Consider the following 17,583-nt stretch of genomic DNA (forward strand, 5'->3'; position numbering starts at 1 on the left):
TAACGTAATATTGTTCTTTAAGTTCATAATAACATTAAAGGTCACACAAGTTTTTAAAAATATTATTATGTTAAAAATAAGGTTATTATATTTAAATTAGGGGTCACTATGTTGAATATAATGTCAGTTACGTGTGTATAAACCTTAGGTCCACAATAATATTATTATGGACCATGTCCACACAAGATTTTTTGCCCTATCATTCCAATTGGTTAACTGCATTATCCATATTTTTATTATCCAATCCAATTACTTCTTTTGTGTCACTAAAATTGTATTTGAGACAATGAGACTATAATGTAGGCAACAAGAGAGAGAAAAAGGTAGCATATTGTGTAAGTTGTTAACTCGAGATTATACAAAAAGGAAAGAATATATAAGGAGAATAACAAGGTGGGGAGAGACAAAGGTGAGGCTAGGCATTTGGATACATTTTGAAAAAACAAGTTCAAATAATTTGGATTCTTGAAAAATAATTTCTAACAAGTTTAGTTTAGCTAAAGTGTGACCTAATTTAATTTTATATGTGCCTAAACTAGATAAAATTAGTCTAATTAAGAAAACTAGTTTATGATAAGTGAAAATCAGGTGAATAAAACACACTTTAAATATTCTCTTTGATAATTTTGATCTCCAATTTTTATTTACTTGTCTCATTACCATTGCCACATTCCTATGCAATTGAAAAGAATAAATGGGTTAATGAGTTTAGGGCTCAACCCAAGACATATAGGAGAGAAAAATATATTTTGAATGAAAAATAAGAAATCTAGGCATCCAAAGAAAAGAAATTTGAACAAGTAATAAAGTGAAAGTTTCGGACTATTTGCATACAGTGAGTGATTAATCATCTTGGACATGATTCTTCAAATGTTCCAAGTATAGCGCTTTCTTCATCACACATAAGTAGTTTATGTGGGAAAAGTGTAAATCAGTAACTATGCTTTATGAAGAACATAGTTTAGTTGGTTAAATGTTGAGGTAATATTCAATCTAAGATGACAAGACATGAAATCAAATCTCGTCTACATCATTGTCTTAACCGATCTCTAATGAGTAATGACCCGACCAACTACTCATACTCTTCTCCAAATGTATATGTAGCCATGTAGGAGCTTCCTAGAGTACAAAATGTACTGATGAGTCATGAGTGACTATATATACCTCTTGCAAAATTCAGGCAGAAATTTCTGCTTCTCAGATAAGGGCTTTTTAAGCCATGGCCAAAACCTTCTTCAACTCACCAAAACTTTCACTTTCACCCTCAACCTTCTTCATCTTCTCCACCCCTTTCTCTCTCTTACCTTCATCCAAACCCCTCAATTTTCCCCCCAAAAGATCAATCAATCTTCCCTTAAACCCTAACCCTTCAAAATTCTTCAGAAATTACAGCACCCCACCAGGAACAGAGTGTCCTGTTCCATTAGATCAACAACCCATTAATGAATACCAAAATCTATCAAATTCCTTCCCTTTTTCATGGGCATCAGGCGATCTTGTTGAATATGCTTCTAGATTGTTTGCCACTGGTCTTTCCTTTGGTCTTCTTGTAGGATTACCCGTTTCTTGGTTTGGGTCAGTCGGGTTTGATCATGACCCGGTTAAAGTGGTTTTGGGTTCGGTTTCGAGTGGACTGTTTGTTGTTACTTTGGCTGTTTTGAGGATGTACTTGGGTTGGGCTTATGTGGGCAATCGCTTACTCAGTGCCACTGTTGAATGTAATGTGATCTTCTATTTTTGCTACTAGTGGTATTTTTTTGAATTTGAATTGTATGTTCATTCGAGAGCATGATGCGCATTATTGCTTATTTGGCCGCAGGGAGGGTGGGGGATGTATTGATTTGTGGGTATGTGTCTGATGAATGTGTTTTCTGTTTGATTTCAGATGAGGAGACAGGATGGTATGATGGTCAGGTATATTTTTTGCTCACACATTGCTTATTTCTATTGGTTCTAGTTGAATTTTCTCAAAGATTAATGTTTGGAAGGGATGATGAGAATTTAGGAAAGTTGATTGAAATATTGAAATGAAAAGTAGGAACTTTTTGAATGCAATTGAGTAATTAATGCTTCGAGTTTTTTATTGAGCCCTTGTAAACTTTGGAATTATGCTTGGAAAATTGTAATGGCAAAATGTAGTGAGTTTATGGGTGGAGGTGTACTTTTTGAATGGTGAACATGGGTCTTTTTGATTTCTAGGGATCATTGAGAGAAATTGAGGTGCTAGTTTCTTTTGAGGTTTGAAAATTTTGAAAGCAGCATCCATCACTCATCTCAATTCCTTAGTGTTAGAGCAATTATTGCCTAGTTATCATCGTTGAAACCAGGAGAAAAAGGTTGTTTGAATATGAAGACAATGATCGAGTTACCCCGAGGTTGCTACACTGTGATGAGCAAGCTCAGTTGTATCTTTTATTTGATGCAGAAGCTTAGGCCTTTCTGTCGCGGGTAAAAGGAGTAGCTGAACCCTAGGCTCTTTGGTAAAAATCCTAACATAGAGTCCCATGATCATTGTACTTCCATCTAGATAAAAGCAACATGTTTTTCTCCTTCTACTCTTCTTTGTTGTGCCTTGAATTCTTAAGGTTGCTATCTATCAAAAAAGAGGTTTCTAGGATGTGTAGTGTTTTTTGAGTTAATGCATGAATTTATGTCTTAGGGATTTAGTAATATCCTCTTCAGTCTATGAAATTGGTGGGAAGTATCTCAAATTTTGAGTTGGATGTTCATATCTTTGTAAAGGTTTAAGCGTGACATTATAGGTTAAATGGTATGCCCAAGTCACCTCAATTTGTTTAATGGATTCAATTAGTGTCGAGGGCCCTATACCTCATGGGATTAATTTTGAGGATTGAGTCATTAAGCTCATTAAGGCAAGAGATAAGAGGAGTAAGGAAGAGATAATACAAAGATGTATGACGCCTTGTCTAGATGGACCGGTTTCCTTGAAGATGGTGAAGTTGTAATCATTTAGTTCGTTAAGGCACAATCAATGTCATGGGAGGAATTGAGTTTGAATGGCTTAGGATGCTGACCTAATTATCAAATTTGCTGTATAAAAATCTGTTATTCAGAAAGAAAGTCACTGGCTTACCGCGGTTTGGGATTGGAGTATTAGCTGTAGTACCATTTATGGTGCTAGATCATATAGCACTGTCTCATGAATAGAAATTGTTTTTATTTCTTTTCTATTTGCTAAATTAGTTGTTGGTGATGTATATAGACAACTTGATCATGATTTTGTAATATAAATTTTGAGCTTTAACCACTCCTGGGATATCTTGAACTTAATTTGTTAATAGAAGTTTCTCAAAATGAGATACTTGTCTGTCTATATATATATTTTTTAGTAAGATTTAGCTTTCTCTATTCAGTTTTATGATCTGACCCTAAAGACCCTCCTAATGAATCCAAACCTCCAAAGTAGGATCCAAATTTGACCATTTCTGGTAGTATCAAAATTCTATTTAATTTAATCACTTACAGTTAGGGGTGTACATGAACAGGACCGGACCTGAAAACCGACCTGACCCGGACCTGTTGGGACCGGACCTGACCCGGACCTGTAGATTCAGGTCCGGTCCCGGTCCTTGAAAATCAAGGTTTCCGGTCCCGGTCCGGATCAGGTCCAAACCCGGGGTTTTCAGGTCTGGACCTGAAACCCGTTAAAAATGCGTTTAAAAAAAAAAAAAAAAAAAAAAAAAAAATTCCCAAATTTCAAAAGAAGTCAGTTTCATTTTTGTTAACACACTAACCCTAACTCACTCCTCTCTCTCTCTCTCTCAGCCGACAAGCACACACGGCAACACCCACTCCCTCCAGACCACCGCCCAGGCGCCCAGACACAAGTCGGAAGTCGCCACCGCCCACCAGACGTCCAGACCAGCAGCGACTACACGTTGTACATCCTGCAACGACGAGTCGACGACTACACCCTGCATCTGCATCTCACTGTAAGTTCTTTTTTTTTTTTAATTAAATCTAATTATATTTGAATTGGGTATTTTGTATTTCAATTGCTTATAATGATTGTTTGATGTTTGCATGTTTGTAAGTTCTGTTTTTTAGTTAATTTTTTTTCGAATTCATGATTTTTTTTTGAGGTTTTTTTTATTTATTTTAAGTAACTGTTTTTGAATTATTTTAGTTCATTTGTTTCGAATGCATGTTGAATTTTGGTATCCTGTAAGTTCTTTTTTTTTTAAAAAAAAATTAAATCTAATTATATTTGAATTGGGTATTTTGTATTTCAATTGCTTATTATGATTGTTTGATGTTTGCAAGTTCTGTTTTTTAGTTCATTTTTTTCGAATTCATGATTTTTTTTTGAGGTTTTTTATTTATTTTAAGTAACTGTTTTTTAATTATTTTAGTTCATTTGTTTCGAATGCATGTTGAATTTTGGTTTCTTTCGATTTGTGTGTTTAAAATCTGTTTATTCTGTGAATTTGCTGGGAGTAGATTGATAAATCAGAAAAGATTGATAAATCTGTTTAAAGTAGATTGATAAATCTGTTTCTTTCGAATTTAGTTCATATTGTAGAATTTGCTGCCTTGCTGGTGTATTGTATATTTGTATGTATTCTGTTTATTTTGTGAATTCAATTTGAATTGTAATTGAATTCTATCGTTTTATATGTTTAGGATCAACAAGAACCACGGATTCTTACTCTTGCAATGTAAGTTGTTCTCACATTTTTTTATAAAATGTTATGTGTTTATAATTGTTACTTAAAAATTACTTATATCGTGTATAATTATATTGAAGATTGTGTATAATTATATTGAAGATGGAGAGCTCTCAATCCAAAAGATCTGCTGCTTTTTCTCAAGAAATGTCACAACCACTTTCTGAAAAGGATATGGAAGAATTGCAATCTACTTTGCCTCCAGATAAGAAGTTAAAAGCGGGGCGGGAATACATATGGAACAGAAAAAGTAAGAGGATATGGAAGAAAATTTGAAAGAGTTACAAGAAATGGAGAAAGGTAGTATTAATTTTATGTACTTGTAATTTTGTTACACCAAATTTATTATTTCATTGTTATCATTCATTAATATATTCTATAATGTTTTTTTATTTAGAGGTGCAACATGATGTATCTAACGATGGAGACGACGAAGTTGTTTTCGTTGACTCATTAGTGTGAATCACGCAATCAAAGGGAAAGCAACTCGCCAAAATTCAAGTTGTCTTTGGATAATTTATGTATTTCTAGTATTTGAGACTTAGAGACTTTATGTAATTTAATGAATTATTTGTTATATTTGAGACTTATAGATTTTATGTAGTTTTTGTCATTGATATTTTCAGATTTTATGTAAACAGGTCTATAATCAGGTCCAACAGGTTATTTATTTTCTTTAAAAAAAAAACAAAAAAAAAAAACACACAAAACAGGTCTGTTCAGGTCTGGACCTGACCCGGACCTGATTGCTCAGGTCTGGACCTGACCCGGACCTGCTGAATCAGGTCCGGTCCCCGGTCCTCAGAATTGGTTGATTCAGGTCCCGGTCCTAACAGGTCCGGTCCAGGTCCGGTCCGGTTTTGGACCGGTGTACAGCCCTACTTACAGTCATGAAACTGTTTAAAGAAGCAGAGGAAGGCTGAACCTTTCAAAATACAGAAAGTTTTGAATGTCCAGGCTTGAACTAATGCCATTTGGTAGAGGACAATATATAATTTCTGATCAGCCCATACAAGAATATGCTGTGAACATTTAAAGAGCTGAATGCAGTGCTTACTCTTAGTGAAGCCACCCTGCTGTTTAGAGCTATCAATGAGAAGACAGTAGGGGAAATATTGTTCTTCGCCTTCTTCCAACTTCTGATTTAACTAAAGGATGATGTTGGGTTGAATTATTGGGTAGCTGTAGAGCTGTCAAAAGTTGACCCGACCCAAAATACCGACTCAAACCCGATTATTAACCGACCCATCTGAACCCGAAAAAATGGTGACCCAAACCTGACATGAAACCAACCCTAGACCCGAGTTGACCCGAGTATGTGAGACCCGAACATGAACTGACCTGGAGATGACCCGACCCGAATATAACCCGTAAATTATTGACCTGAACCGAAATTGACCAAAACCCGTTTTAACCCGTCAAAACCCGGATTTAACCCGACTTGTTGCTAACCTGACCTGAATTCAACCCGACCCGTTCCTAACCCGACCCGAATTTAACCCAACCTGTTAAAAACCCGATCCGAAATCAACTCGACTTGTTATTGACCTGACCCAAATTCAACCCGATTTGTTATTGACCCGATCCGAATTTTACCACACCTATTACTATCCCGACCCAAAAATTCAAGCCGATCTGTTACTAACCTGACTCGAAATCAACACGACTTGTTATTGACCCGACCTAAATTCAACCCAAATTAGTCCTGACCACCTTATTATTGTTGATCAAAGCATTTTGTCTAGGGAGACCAAGTCGGTTCAGTCCAGCAAAAGAAAGGAGCATCATCCTCAAATTTAAGAGTTAAATATAGTAAATATAGTATATATTTAATGTATGGTCAAAGGAGATAATTATTTTTCTAAATTATAGACTATAGTTCCTTAGTATATTGCCATATATATTATAGTCAAAGGAAATAATTAGCTCTCGATAAAAATGATAATTATCTATTTATAGTTAGTTGAACCCGAATATGACCTCACTTGGAAATGACCCGACCTGATTGTAACCTGCAAATTATTGACTTGAACATAACCCGACTTGAATCCGAGAATGACCCAACCTGATTATAACCCGTAAATTATTGACTTGAACCCGAGAATGACCCGACCTGATTATAACCCGCAAATTATTGACTTGAACCGAACCAGACTAAAACCCGAGAATGACCCGACCTAATTATAAACTGCAAATTATTGACTTGAACCGAACCCGACTCGAAGCCGAGAATTACCCTAATCCATTTTAACCCATGAAAACCCGAATAAACTCGACCTATTGTTCACCCGACCCAAAAAGCATGACCCAACCCAAACGCGACCGACCGACCCGCATAGTTTATGGAATTAATTTGAATTGACCCGACCCACTCTTACCGACCCAAACCCAACCCATTTACCCGAATTGACAGCTCTACCCGAAATATCCAAAATTTCTAAAAAAACGTGGATATTAGTCTTCAATTTTGGAATTTTTTGACTATTTTTCGCCCAGATATAAAAATTGTCGAAATGTTTACCATGGTCCCTAATACCCTCCGGGAGTCCAATTGGGTGGGTGGAACCATCCAATTTTCCTTTAAACGACCAATTTACCGGTTTACAACTTGCACCGATTTCATTAACTCAAGCCTACCACGAACATTTATGACAACAAATAATGATCATATATTAGAGCTGATAAAAAATCGGGCCGGGTCGGGCCTTAACACAATTTCTCGTATCCAAACCGACAAAAAAGTAGAGGGCTTGTCGGGCCAAAACGGGCTTCTCGGGTTTTTTCGGGCCGGGATCGGGTTTTTTAACTAAAATGCGTTTCAATGCTTGCCCAAACCCGCCCTATTTTCAGGCCCGATCAGGCCGGGCTAGCGGGCCAGGCATATGTTGATCACCTCTATCATATATGGTTCCAAACGACATTATATGACCCCGAGATGTATCCCGTAGAATTTTAAAACTTTTCGACACCAGGCCCTGAAACCTCCAAAATTTCTCAAAAAGCGTGGATATTAATCTTCAATTTTGGAAATTTTTGACTTTTTTTATTCCGGAAATAAAAATTTCCGAAATGTTTACCATGGTCCCTAATATCATCCGGGAGTTCAATTGAGTCGGTGGAACCATCCAATTTGCCTTTAAACGACCAATTTACCGGTTTACAAGTTGCACGGATTTCATTAATTCAAGCATACTACGAATATTTATGACAACATATAATGATCATATATGGTTCCAAACGGCATTATATGACCCCGAGATGTATCCCCTACAATATAAAGACTTTTCGACACCGGGCCCTGAAACCTCCTAAATTTCTCAAAAAACGTGAATATTAGACTTCAATTTTGGAATTTTTGACTTTTTTTCGCCCGGAAATAAAAACTGACAAAATGTTTACCATGGTCCCTAATACCCTCCGAGAGTCTAATTGGGTGGATGGAACCATCAAATTTGCCTTTAAACGACTAATTTACAGGTTTACAACTTGCACCAATTTCATTAACTCAAGCCTACCACGAACATTTATGACAACAAATAATGATTATATATGATTCCAAACGCCATTATATGACCCTGGATATATCCCCTAGAATTTCAAGACTTTTCGACACCAGGTCCTGAAACCTCCAAAATTTCTCAAAAAGTGTGGATATTAGCCTTCAATGTTGGAATTTTTTGACTTTTTTCGCCCGAAAATAAAAATTGCCAAATTGTTTACCATGGTCCCTAATACCCTCCGGGAGTCCAATTGGGTGGATGGAACCATCCAATTTGCCTTTAAACGGCCAATTTACCGGCATACAACTTGCACCGATTTCATTAATTCAAGCCTACCACGAACATTTATGACAACAAATAATGATCAGATATGGTTCCAAACGACATTATTTGACCCTGATATGTATTCTCTAGAATCTCAAGGCTTTTCGATACCGGGCCCCGAAACCTCCAAAATTTCTCAAAAAGAGTGAATATTAGTCTTTATTTTTGGAATTTTTAGACTTTTTTCGTCCGAAAATAATAATTGCCGAAATATTTACCATGGTCCCTAATATCCTTTGGGAATCCAATTGGGTGGGTGAAGCCATCCAAATTGCCTTTAAACGGCCTATTTACCAGTTTATAACTTGCACCGATTTCATTAAATCAAACCTACCACGTACATATATGACAACAAATAATGATCATCTATGGTTCCAAACGACATTATATGACCCCTAGATGTATCCCCTAGAATTTCAAGACTTTTCGACACCCTCCAAAATTTCTCAAAAAGCGTGGATAATTAGTCTTCAATTTTGGAATTTTTTTGACTTTTTTCGCCTGGAAATAAAAATTGCCGAAATGTTTACCATGCTCCCTAATATCCTCCGGGAGTCCATTTGTGTGGGTTAAACTATCCAATTTGCCTTTAAACGACCAATTTATCGGTTTACATTTTGCACCGATTTCATTAAATCAAGCCTACCACAAACATTTATGACAATATATAATTATCATAAATGGCTCCAAACGACATTATATGACCCCGAGATGTATCCCATAGAATTTCAAGATTTTTCGACACTGGGCCCCAAATCCTCTAAAATTTCTTAAAAAGCGTGGATATTAGTCTTCAATTTTGGAATTTTTTGACTTTTTTTCGTCCGGAATTAAAAATTGCCGAAATGTTTACCATGGTCACTAATATCCTCCGGGAGTCCAATTGGGTTGGTGGAATCATCCAATTTGTCTTTAAACGACCAATTTACCGGTTTACAACTTGCACGGATTTCATTAACTCAAGCATACTACGAACATTTATGACAACATATAATGATCATATATGGTTCCAAACGGCATTATATTACCCCAAGTTGTATCCTCTAAAATATCAAGACTTTTCTACACCGGGCCCCGAAACCTCCAAAATTTCTCAAAATGCGTGGATATTAGCCTTTAATTTTGAAATTTTTTGCCTTTTTTCGCCCGGAAATAAAAATTGACGAAATGTTTACCATGTTCCCTAATACATTCCGGGAGTCCGATTGGGTGTGTGGAACCATCCAATTTACCGGTTTACAACTTGCACTGATTTTATTGATTCAAGCCTTCCACGAACATTTATGACAACAACTAATGATCATATATGGTTCCAAACGGCATTATATGACCCCGAGATGTATCACATATAATTTCAAGACTTTTCGACACCGGGCCCCAAAACCTCCAAAATTTCGTAAAATGCGTGGATATTATCCTTCAATTTTGGAACTTTTTGACATTTTTTTGCCCGCAAATAAAAATTGTCGAAACGTTTACCATGGTCCTTATTTCCCTACGGGAGTCCAATTGGGTGTGTGGAACCATCCAATTTGCTGTTAAACGACCAATTTACCGGTTTACAACTTGCATCGATTTACCGGTTTACAGCGGTCAATTTAATTAACTTGCACCGAACCCGACTTGAACCGAATTTGACCCTAACCCATTTTAACTCGTCAAAACCCAAATTTAACCCGACTTGTTACTAACCTCACCTGGATTCAGCCCGACCCGTTCCTAACCCGACCCGAATTTAATCCAACCTGTTACAAACTCGACCCGATATCAACCCGATTTGTTATTGACCTGACCCAGATTCAACCCGACTTGTTATTGACCCGACCCGAATTTTACCAGACCTATTACTTACCCGACCCAAAAATTCAACCCGATCTGTTACTAACCCGACTCGAATTAACACGACTTGTTATTGTCCCGACCTAAATTCAACCCAAATTGTTCCTAACCCTATTTCAAATCACCTTAAATGCAATTAAGACCACCTTATTATTGTTGATCAAAGCATTTTGTCTTGGGAGATCAAGTCGGTCCAAGCCAGCAAAAGAAAGGAGCATCATCCTCAAATTTAAGAGTTAAATATAGTATATATGTATGGTCAAAGGAGATAATTATCTTCCTAAATTATAGACTATAGTTCCCTAGTATATTATCATATATATTATAGTAAAAAAAATAGTTAGCTTGATAAAAATGATAATTATTTATTTATAATTAATTGAACCCGAATATGACCTAACTTGGAAATGACCCGACCTGATTGTAACCTGCAAATTATTGACTTGAACATAACCCGACTTAAATCCGAGAATGACCTGACTTGGAAATGACATAACCTGATTATAACCCGCAAATTATTGACTTGAACCGAACCCGACTTGAAGCCGAGAATGACCCGACTTGAAAATGACCCGACATGATTATAATCCGCAAATTATTGACTTGAACCGAACCTGACTCAAACCCGAGAATGACCCGACCTGATTTTAACCCGCAAATTATTGACTTGAACCGAACCCGACTCGAACCCGAGAATTACTCTAACCCGTTTTAACCTGTGAAAACCCAAATTAAACCCGACCTATTGTTCACCCGACCCGAATGTAACCCGACTTGTTATTAATCCGACCTAAACCCGACCCAAACCCGATAAGAAGTATGACCCGACGTGACCCAACTCAAGCATGACCAAACCCAAACCCGACCCGCCTAGGTTATGGAAATAATCCGAATTAATCTGACCCGAGTTGACCTAACCCACTCTTACGCGACCCAAACCCGACCCGTTTACCTGAATTGACAGCTCTAGGTAGCAGAAATGAAGATGCCTACATTAGTAGGCTGGAACCTCTATTTAAGTTTGGGCATGAATTATGTAGGAGCCATAAATGGAATAGGGAGTAGTGTAACTATAGGGATGGGCACCATTTATTATGGTACTGACTTTAAGAAAATATGTTACTTATATATATATATACTTCCTCTGTTCTTTTTACTTGATCTGTTTCTTTTATCACGCTTGCCAATGCAAAACTTTAACGATCAATAACTTTAATTCTCGATAAGTAAAAATTATAGAAGTTATATATTATGATAGTACTTGTTGAGACGAATTTAAAAATATCTTACATGAATATGTTTTTCTTTAATTATTATTCACAAAACACGGTCAAAGGAGAAGTGGTGAATAGTGTAAAAGTCAAAGCGGGTCAAGTAAAAAAGAACGGAGGAAGTATATGTAATAATTTCATAAATAAGTAATTTTTTGTCTACTAAATTAGGAATTCTCTCTGTGACTGCTTGGTTTTGCTTTGTTGAACTCACTAATTGCTTATTTTTATCCCCTCATCAAAACAAATAGTAAAACAAATTTTTGACTGAGTGCAAATATTTGTTTTTTGACTGAGTGCAAATATTTGTTGAATCTAATATTACAAAGTTCAAAATTTGTTCTATGTCATTGCAGATATGGGTCAAGACTGCTGAGATTCTAGCACGTGATCGCCTCTTAGGCTCATTTCAGGTTTGATATTTCATTTTATATTGCACTTATTGTTTTGATCGAGCTTTTAATGTTGATAATTCTTATGGGGTGAGGAGAGAGAAGTGCTGGTTAAAGAAGCGATAAATGATGGAGTCTAAGAAGGGTTTTAGACTTTTAGGTCACATCCCTAGAGGTATTTTTTAGGTCTGCTTCAATTTTCCCCTTATATTTTAAAGGGAGGTGAAGCCATTAAGTTGTAGGAGTGAGTGACACATCACATGTGTGGCACAATGGTTTGTTGAAATTATTAGTATGGATATGCTTTGCAGGGTTGTTGAGGTTGTTTGACTATAATTTCATGTTCAATGCTATGTTCATTTGATTAAAAGTTAGAAAATAAAACTGTATTATATTCTGAAAGAAGTACGGAGTACAATGGTGTAACTTGATATGCATAAATTACCATTGGGGAGCAAAAGATAAAGCGAAAGAAAATGAAAAAAGACTCTCCAGACCTAAACTCCCATCCTCTGAAGATCAAGGTCTGCAACAGTATAATCTTGTTATTTGATATAAGTACATGTGAGGCTTTTGTCACATTCATGGCAGCTCATTTGTTTTACGCTGAATTGTCTTTGTTCAATAATTTTTGACTCGCTGGCTATTTTGAAGTGTCCGCAAACATAATTGTCATTTTTCAAAGTATAGTAACAAAATTAAATCATAGACCTCTTATATGCTCCATACTCATATTTTTTGGGGAAAATATTTCCCACGAGAAACTGTGACATTTGCTTTTGAAAGAAGGAAAGCAGAATTTTACTGTCATACCTCGTCTGAATTTTCTCATTAATGATTGCTTCTTGAAACAGCATACTTATCTGCCTACAATATCACTAAATAAAACTTGTTAGACTCTTCTGCATGCCAGAATATAAAATGACTATCACTTTTAAAAAATCAGCAAAAAGTCGTGGATGTAAAATGTTCTTTTGTAAATTTGTTCAGGATATAGAATGAAAAAACAATTTAGACTTTATTTGTAGGAAAGTCAAGTTGGTTGTGCACTTGGTGTTTTTAATGCCCATGTTATATGCTGGATGAATGTTCTTTAGCATGCTTAACTTCCACTTGTGTATGTGAACAATCTGAAATTGGACTCTTTGCTGATACAATATGTGGAATGGAGGCATTGGAACTGTAGTCAACACCTAACTGAAAATTGGGTCTGGGACGGAGTCTTCATTTTGCCTTTTTTCCTTTCTTCAGTCTTTATTTGGGGCCAGGGGGAGTTGCACTCTTATCATTATCTACATCCGTGTCTGATTTCCAGGTGAAGCCGGTTCTAATCAGGTTGAAAAACTCTCTGGTCGCACTCGCAATATCTTTATTTATAAGTGTTGCTCTCTTAATAAATTATGAAGGGAGCCAGAAGGAACTCCGGAAATTTTCTAATGAAGCTGGAGATCGGGTTGTAGCTGGAGTTTACAATGATGCTTCTGCTAGATCATTTGAGCCTGATGCTTTCTGTGGTGAACCTGGTCTGGTTGCTGAATGACTCCGTGTCTGGTAGTGTGTAGCACATAATGTCTGTATATCTGTAGTGTACATGCCATATAGTATAATCCTTGTATATCAATCATCATAGACTTCTGTATAGCATTATTATACTCTAAGGTTGGCTAATTAGCCTCTTTTATATCAGATATCAAATGAACAGATTACAAAAGGTACAATTGTTCGATAATTGGAGTATTATTATATATGTCATGCATCCGAAAACATCATGCTCCTGCTCACTTTTTGAATAAATTGGTACAACTAGTAAACAAAAAGTTCAAATATTGTTCCATTCAAGTCCATTACTATTGGATAAGTATAAACTCGTAAAATAGATTTCAGAAGAAACTTACAAGCATGGCAATAGGTAGGATTGGCTTATGGCATGACAGAACGTGGTAGCATAACGAAAACAGTTTTAGAAGATGCATGCGTACTGGCTCACCTATGCCTCAAGAATTTAGAGAATGTATATTTCAGCAGATTTTAAACACAATTGTTAATGTATGTGATTTTGGTCTGTCACGCTTGAAGTACCGCACTTACTTATCTTCAAACTCTACTGTTGGAACGGTAATCCCTTTAATGCTTTAGGCATTCTTGCATTTTATAAAATGTGGTATAGGACCTAGAGGTTATGTGGTACACCCAAGAATTGAGTCATTAAGCTCATTAAGGTAAGAGATTGGAAGAGGAAGGAAGAGATGATACCACATTGCGAGGCAATGTGGTGGTGGTGTGGTGGTTGGACTGGTGGCTGTGTTTCCTTTGTTATTCAAAACAAACAACACCCCAAATTTGGGGGATTTTCATTCCATTTTGATTCTTTTCCTTTGTTCATTCCATTCCAATTAACCTCTGCAAACCAAACGATCCTTAAGTAAAATATGGTTAATATAGATGGAAAAAAGCTGTTCAATTTATTTAGGAGTCATTACACTCCAGAACTATTATTCACTTAGCTATACGTTTATATTGACTAGTGTTTATTGGTCATGCTAAAGTTGGCCTTTTATAATTGAATCCTTGTTAGCACTATGAGATTTTCTCTCAGATGGATGGTCAAGGGGAAGGGCAGAGCATACACGTAGTATATATATAGGTTTACTTTATCAAATTGGTGGGAGTATATGACTTGATTAATATCTTACCATATTATTAAGACTGATATGTTTAGCTTATTTGAGACCTACTTTAAACTTTACTTGCAGAGTTATAATTAGAAGATGAGCTGAATTTAAGTACAACGTTTTGACATGGAAACCACAAAGCTATTATAGTCTTATTTGGTACGACTTAATTTTACTACGTCTCACTTGAAATCAAGTGATTTTGTTTCTTCCTGTATGATTAGTCGTGCCAAGCGCCAACTTGTCATGTTGTAGGCTAGCAGCTACAAATTGTTTTAAGCTGGGTATGATAAGTGACAATGGTATGTGTTGGGTTGATTTACTTTGTTTTATTTCTGCTTAGTTTGATTTTAAATGTAGTACAGTATATGCTTTAATGTTTTATACTTTTATGAGATTTGTCGTGATGTATCTTGTTCTTTTGGAAAATTAGTGAAAATTGATTTTTAACTATAAAGATTATTACTGTAGCTCAATTGGTAGAGCAGTGTGCAAATGTATAATGATGTAGGTTCGAATCCTACATAGGCTATGTAAAGATAAATACAATAATATGTTGTAAAAATACGATAACTATATATGACTATATTTACATAAGGGTCACTATATGCATGTCTAAATATGGGTTGACAATGTTGTTAAATAAGGGTCACTATATATTAAAATAAGGTCACTATATTTAAATAAAGGTTATTATGTATAACTATGACTATATTTAAATAAGTGTCACTGACTCACTGTATACATGTATAAATATGGGTTGATAATATTTTAAATAAGGGTCACTATATATTTAAATAAGGGTCACTATGTTTAAATAAATGTCACTATGTATAACCATGATTATATTTAAATAAGAGTCAATATATATAGAATTGAGATCATGTGAGAACCAAGGTGAATAATAGGAACCAGGAACTAATCTCAGCCATTGATCGCATTCCATCTAATGGCTCACATTGCACATGCTCTCATTAATGACATTCTTGAATTTTAATTTCGTTGTTTTCAAAATTTTTTTCCAGTTTTTTTAACTTAAAAAGCAATTTCATTTACTTTAAGAATGATTTCATTTACTTTAACTAAATTTTCATGTACTTTTGAGAAGTGAAACTGGAAACTACTTTATAGAGTTAAAATATTACAAAAATGTCATTAATGACACGGGAAGGATGTGAGCCGTCCGATTAACATGATTTAAGGGTCTAGATTAGTTCCTAGTTCTTATTTTAGCCTTGATTCTCATTATAACTTGGTTCTATATATATAAGATGTCACTATATACATAAAAGAGGTCACTATATATCTAAATAAGGGTCACAAATCACAACACAATTGAGAACAATGACAACACTTTCTCAAAACTCAGAGCTCATCACTCACGTTTGTTACATTATTGATTCTTTCACAATAACAGTCCTTTCAATTTTCAAACTCATCATATACGAAACACAATTAATTAGCTATGCATAGTGACCCTTAAGATAATATAGCAACATTAATGTCAAAATAGCCATAGTGACTTTTATTAGATTTATAATACCCCGTAGCTTTAATAGTAAAATTAGATCAATTACACAATATGTCAATATGTCTATCATCTTTCTCAGAAAAATAAAAAATTAAATCAAATCATCAAAACCACAAAACAATATGTTGAATATCGTCATCCTAAATCTAATTGAATCAACCAAACACAATCAAATAGCATTCGATCACCATCAGTTACAGTAGAAATATCACTCAATTGAAGATTATCGTTTTCGATCCTATGGTTCGTCTTCTTAAAACTCATCAACCTCATGTTGTTCGGGTCCAAATCTTTAATTGTAATTTGCGAATAATCTGAAATATATTGAATATAATTCATACTATTTAGTATTTACTCGATTGTTTTTGCCAAAGTAAATCAAATTAAAAGCGTAATTGATACCTTCATTGTTATTTGTGTTTAATTCACATTCACGAATTGATTTGTTGAGATTGATAGCAACATAAAATTGTTGTTCCATTGATGAATTCAGCAATTAGTGAATTAATTTGTTGAGATCGATTCTTCCATTGATGAATTTTGCAGTTTTAGCGTTGGGAGAATTTCACATTTGCTACTATGGAAAGAACCCTAATTCATATTTGCTACTCCTTTAATTTTTTATTTTATATTGCTACTACCTAAATCAGAGTTTTTTAAAAATCACTACCACTTAACGAAATCCGTCAGGATTTCCGTTAAGTTTATTAAAAAAAAATTAAAAAATTAAAACCACCATCCCCTGTCACCCCTTCCCTCCCCACCCTGCCGACGCGAACCCACCCCGAACCAAAACCCCTCCCTTTTCTCACCCCTACGCAGCCAACGAACCCCCGACCCCTTCCCTTTCCCCGTTATGCTGCCCCGACCCCCACCCCGAACCAAAATCACCCATTTCATGTTCCTCCCACCGGAATCCGCCCCCCAACCCTGTTCCCCCCACCGAAATCGACCCCCCTTCCCTTCCCCTACCGTTTTCGGCCTTTCCTAACCCTAATCCACCACCCCAAAACCACTCGTGAGGGTTGGTGGCTGATTGGTTTTCTCGTGAGGGTTGGTGGCTGATTGGGTGGCTAGGGTTTGCGATTTAATTTGTGGCTTGCTGGAGAAATCCTTCACGCTGATGGGTGGATAGGGTTCGCGCTGGAATCGGGCTAGGAAAGGGGTCGTTTTCGATTCGTCGCAGCCTTGGCGGTGGAAGAATGGGTGCGCTCTTGGTGGTTGTGTGAATTGAAGGCGAGGAGGTGTTGGTGGCGTTTGGGAAAGAGGTGGGCTGCTGGTGGAGTTCACGGCTGCTGTGGGCTTCTTTGGGCGCCGGCGTTGATAGGAAACGGAGGTTGGATGGTGGCAATGAGGGTGGTTGAAG

The 17,583-nt window shown here is 36.2% G+C and overlaps 1 protein-coding gene and 1 long non-coding RNA gene across 3 annotated transcripts; both read left to right on the forward strand.

Annotated features, from left to right (window-relative positions):
* Positions 1 to 1,146: 1,146 nt before the first annotated feature.
* On the forward strand, positions 1,147 to 13,795 carry LOC145556351 (uncharacterized protein ycf36-like). The gene is made up of 4 exons (XM_081618002.1): positions 1,147 to 1,718; positions 1,886 to 1,914; positions 11,979 to 12,035; positions 13,330 to 13,795. Exons 1-4 carry the CDS (start codon positions 1,220 to 1,222, stop codon positions 13,552 to 13,554), a joined length of 810 nt encoding a protein of 269 aa, XP_081474128.1. The 5' UTR covers positions 1,147 to 1,219; the 3' UTR covers positions 13,555 to 13,795.
* On the forward strand, positions 3,783 to 5,569 carry LOC145556350 (uncharacterized). 2 transcript variants are annotated; one of them, XR_014091838.1, is made up of 5 exons: positions 3,783 to 3,953; positions 4,645 to 4,679; positions 4,791 to 4,988; positions 5,086 to 5,411; positions 5,443 to 5,569. It is a non-coding gene; the product is annotated as an uncharacterized LOC145556350 (long non-coding RNA). The 2 variants fall into 2 exon arrangements; XR_014091839.1 differs by lacking the exon at positions 5,443 to 5,569 and having other exon boundaries at positions 4,769 to 4,988; positions 5,086 to 5,358.
* Positions 13,796 to 17,583: the final 3,788 nt, after the last annotated feature.

Source organism: Chenopodium album, chromosome 8, assembly GCF_948465745.1.
Source record: "Chenopodium album chromosome 8, dcCheAlbu1.1, whole genome shotgun sequence".
Classification (NCBI taxonomy): Eukaryota; Viridiplantae; Streptophyta; class Magnoliopsida; order Caryophyllales; family Amaranthaceae; genus Chenopodium; species Chenopodium album.

Excerpts from the sequence above, each read along its gene's own strand:
- LOC145556351 (XM_081618002.1), top strand. The coding sequence starts at position 1,220 with ATGGCCAAAACCTTCTTCAACTCACCAAAACTTTCACTTTCACCCTCA. Across the intron at positions 1,719-1,885 it reads ACTCAGTGCCACTGTTGAAT|ATGAGGAGACAGGATGGTAT; the intron begins GTAATGTGATCT and ends GTTTGATTTCAG. Across the intron at positions 1,915-11,978 it reads CAGGATGGTATGATGGTCAG|ATATGGGTCAAGACTGCTGA; the intron begins GTATATTTTTTG and ends ATGTCATTGCAG.